General features: G+C 55.0%; 1 protein-coding gene across 1 annotated transcript; it reads right to left on the bottom strand.

Annotated features, from left to right (window-relative positions):
- Positions 1-2,373: 2,373 nt before the first annotated feature.
- On the bottom strand, positions 2,374-4,373 carry LOC134168304 (cytochrome b-c1 complex subunit 9). The gene is made up of 2 exons (XM_062627813.1): positions 4,196-4,373; positions 2,374-2,646 (listed from the first exon to the last, which is right to left on the bottom strand). Exons 1-2 carry the CDS (start codon positions 4,334-4,336, stop codon positions 2,599-2,601), a joined length of 189 nt encoding a protein of 62 aa, XP_062483797.1. The 5' UTR covers positions 4,337-4,373; the 3' UTR covers positions 2,374-2,598.
- Between the last annotated feature and the right edge of the window lie 60 nt (positions 4,374-4,433).

Genomic DNA, 4,433 nt, shown 5'->3' with positions numbered 1-4,433 from the left:
GTTGGTGCTTTAGGCTCTTACAAACCCTATTGATCTTTAACTGGGAGGTACCTCAACAAGCCTTTAATGTGCTGTGCCTGCAGGCACTGAAATTCACTTGCTGTTTGATGTTGGTTTAGTGTAATGAGATCTGGCTACAGCCACTGAGACGAAAGAGACCTGAAAATCGGGATCAGGGCACCGTAAGCAGTAATATGGAATTGGAGTTGAAGGCAACAGGGTCAGAGTCCCCAGGGAGCTGCTCCTCAGTAACCGCTTTATCACACTCTGTGGAGCAGAACTGCCCCAAGCATCCTGTTTGCTGTTGGAAGGCTGGGAGTTAATAGTAACCAGCAGTTTGAGGTTGCTGAAAGGACTTCTCTGGAGGGCTCTTTCATTAGGGAGCTGTTCCTCAGCAGGGAGACACAGAGTTCACTTTGTAACCTGTTTGTAAGGTGTTCAAATGCCGCGGCAGGGCTGCTACACGCCAAGCCTGGAGTAGCTGCCAGCGCTGGTGATGGAAGTGTTCCGGCTGCTGTTGGCACGGAGCGGTGGCACGTTTGGGGAGCACTGTCCCCATGCTGGAGGGGAGCTCCCCGTTACTCTGCTCCCCACCACCACTCCCTGTGGTTTGCAGCGGTGCCTGTGGCTGAGGCCACCAGCAGTGGGTGATGTTCCAGGGTGCACCCACTGGGAACACCGCAGCAGGAGCGCGCTGGCAATGAGCTCCGTAGCACGTAGGTGGCTGCCGGGTTTTACGCAGAGGGCGGGACTCCGGCGCTGTGTGATCGGTGCTGCTGCCAAAGCCGGGCTCACCTCCAAGTGTACAAGTGCTGCCGCTGCCATGCAAGTAAGATGAAGTCCTGAGAGCTCCAGACAAGATTGTTCTTTGCAACCCCAGTAATGATAAGGCAGAGGAGAAAGGGAATTACATTTACCAGCTTCCCCAGCTCCTTTGGCAGGGGAAATCAGCTGCTAGGATAACTAACTCTGCTCTTCCATAGCTGCTGTTCTCTGCACCAGTAGCTTCATTTACTCTCTGCCAGCCTGCTACAACATTTGTTTCCCCCCTCCTAATACAGATTCATCTTTAGCTGGTGCTTCTAAGCACCTGCAAATCTCTCACCTGCTCAGCACAGCGTGAAGCCCTCAGCACTGCAGGCAGAGCTGGTGGTAAAGCAGGGAGTCAGCCACGGAGTGAAATCATTCCAGGAAACCTTAAACTGTCCTCTAAAGCATCTCTTTAAAGTGCAGCTGGGGCCCTGAAAGCTGCAGTTGGTTTTTGTTCACAAACCACAAGCACGGTGTTTTTTCAAGTCCTCTGTGTTTAGACTTAAGTGATTTACTCCTGACACCGATTTGCAAACCCACTGAAGCTGCTTGCATTAGCACTGGCTCTAATCTGCTCTGCCTCAGCCACTGCTAAAATGCCTCCTGATTAGTGGAAATAATACAGTGAGGAGGGAAGAGACCTGGCTTTTCCAGGCTGCCACAGGGAGAAGAGCAGGAGTCACTCAACCAGGTCAACCACTCAGCTACCTGATTGCCTGGAGGAATTAACTGAATCCTTACTCCAATGAGTACCCCAATAGCCCTTCCCTAAGAAGGGAGAGGTGTTTGGAATGGCCACTGGGAACAGGGGTGGGCTCCTCAGTGGAGCTGCTGAGAACAACTCCTTCCCCTCGGAGTCTGCTGCTCCCAGCCAGGGGGTGCAGATCCAAGGACTCTCCTCCCCTCCCAGCAGGACAGGATGGAGGCAGGCTTGTGCCCTGCCACACCACCCTGGTGAGATACTTCCGTCCCTTGAGCCCCCCAGGCAGCCAGGATGCAGAGAGATGGCTTGGAAGGAGATTTACATCCCATTGCTGTGGGCTTTGGAGAAGCAGAAAGTTACCTGCTGTGCCCATTCTCAGCCCAGTAGTGGGTTGGAGACTGGAAGGGCTGAGGGCAAGGCAGCCTCTGGGAAAGGACACAGGCCAGGCACCAGCCCAGCCTCAGAGATGTGAGTGACAGAGGAGCACATCAATGATTCCCACTTCTCCCTGAACAAGACCAGAAGAAAGCAGACAGCTCCTTACGCCTCTCTGAAGGCTCTCATCAGACAGAAGCAATGGCAGTGGCAGTCAGACCGCAGCTGCATAAGTGCTTTCAGGTCTTTCAGACCATTTTTGGGAAGCTGTGGTTTCTTACAGTGTCTTAGAACTAAGCTGTATGTGTATTTAAGCACTTTCCTAGATGGAGATGTGGTTCTGGGCACCCTGATCTAGTTGAAGATGTCCCTGCTCATTGCAGGGGTTGGAGTGGATGAGCTGTGAATGTTCCTTTTAACCCAAACTGTCCTATGATCCTGTAAGGAGTTACAGTCAGGCCCAAGGATAAGGCAGAGGCAGGAGATGTGGACCAAGAATGTTTTATTTTAACACAGTAACTTTGAGGACAGCAGCAGAACTCCTTGAGTCCATCTTGCTTTACATCATATCAGGAGGTGGCTGATATAATCTGGCTCGGAGTTGTTCAGACAGGAACCCATTTCCATTTTGAGACAACCAGTTTCAGAAGGTCAAATCCTTCCCTGCAGTGTCTTCAGTCACCCTGGGCTGGCTCCTGCTGCTGAGCATGTCAGTCTTCACTTTGCTCATACTTGTGCTTGATGTGTTTCCACAGTTTCTGTATGCAAAACAAACCCAAACCCCCAGTCTTAGCCAGCTTTTCAGTGCTCCTGCACTTGAAAACACAAGTTATCATGACACCTATGACCACGACAAGCAGCAGCAAAAGGGGAAAGAAGCCTTTGTATGAAAACACACCCACAAGTGCCAGCAGGGTATGGGACAAAGGGGGATCCCCTCAACCTGCACCTCCCTCCCATGGTGTACACCCCACTATATGGGGGGAGCTCCAGGGGCACGAAGCTGCTTCCTGCTGTGGAAGGGATACAGTGGGACACTCCATCCTCCCACTGTGCTGTGTGTCCCTCCCACCTTCCTCGCCTTCTTTTGGGCCTTCACAAGTACAGCACCCATGGGTGGTGCTGTGCCTCAGCTCCCTACAGGCCTGGGTCTGCAGGGTGGGGCAGACACAAGCTGGGCTCAGAGCTTTCAGATGAGATGCAGGGGGAAGCCACACACATCCCGCTTGCTCTGCTCTGTGAGCTGGAGATCATTAGGGAATTCCAGTCACACTGCCTTAGCTTCCCATTCGGACTAGAAAGGGCTTTTCTGCTCCCAGAGAGACAGGATGCACAGAAAGATACTGTTCCAGGCTCTGAAATGTGCTGCAGCCATCAGAACAGAGGGAAGCACTGCACAGGGTGAGGAGTGTGCTGGGCTCTGCTATTTGTCACAGACAGTGCTTTAGATTTAAAATCCAAGTTATCATCCTCGCTAATTGCACAGAATCCCAGCCTGGTCTAGGCTGGAAGGGACCTTAAAGCTCATCCAGTCCCAACCCCTGCCACAGGCAGGGACACCTTCCACTGGAGCAGCTTGCTCCAAGCCCCTGTGTCCAACCTGGCCTTGAACACTGCCAGGGATGGGGCAGCCACAGCTTCTCTGGGCACCCTGTGCCAGCGCCTCAGCACCCTCACAGGGAAGAGCTTCTGCCTAAGAGCTCATCTCAGTCTCCCCTCTGGCAGGTTAAAGCCATTCCCCTTGGCCTGTCCCAACCTGCCCCTAGCACACGGAAAATGAATGCTATAATTAAACAAAAGTTGTAGAGCACAGAGCTGATGTTCAGATGTGATTTTATGTCAGCTTTTAACTGCTGCTAAAAAGAAGGGGGCAAGGCCCCTGCTCTTACTCTCTGCTGTGTCTGCAGCTCACCCAAGCCCTGGTGACCCCCACGGCAGTGAAGATGCTGCTGAGGAGCAGGGAAGGCACAGGCCAGCTCTACTCAACTACTAAGGTGCCCTTGGTGCTCCGAGGATAGCAGCAGGGCACAGAACCCTGTGCTGCAGGTGGGGACGTGCAACACGCCAAGCTGCCCTGGAAGTGACAGTGCATTCCGCTGCGGGAACCTTCCACGTCCTGTGCAGGACAGCAGCAGAGCACACCACCGCAGCCCTCACCGGGCTCCGCTACCGGCAGCCCCCGCAACCCAACGCCTCTGCTCCCTTCACCCCAGCGGCCCCGGAGCGGGCCCTGCGGCAAGGCCTCAGCCTGACCTTCAGGGCCCGGCCTACCCCGGGGCGACCCCGCCGCCCTCCTCCCGCCCTTACCCCCTCGTTGAGGCGCTCGAAGAGGGCGTCCGCGCCCTGGTCGAAGACGCGCTCGAAGAGAACGGCGCCGAGGACGATGGTGAGGGCGAAGGTGGAGGTGCGGCGGAACAGCGCGCTGTACGCCTGCCGCAGCAGCGCCATCTTCACCGCGCTCTGCGCAGGCGCGCGCTGCTGCCGCGGGGCATTGTGGGGACTGTAGGCGCCGGGCCTGCTGCGCGCCGCCGCGCCGCGGTGCATT

The sequence above is a fragment of the Pezoporus occidentalis genome, unplaced genomic scaffold (assembly GCF_034315485.1).
Source record: "Pezoporus occidentalis ecotype Australia unplaced genomic scaffold, CSIRO_AGI_Poc_V1 ctg308, whole genome shotgun sequence".
In the NCBI taxonomy this organism is placed as follows: Eukaryota; Metazoa; Chordata; class Aves; order Psittaciformes; family Psittacidae; genus Pezoporus; species Pezoporus occidentalis.
This window is presented reverse-complemented; position numbering and strand designations above follow the sequence as displayed.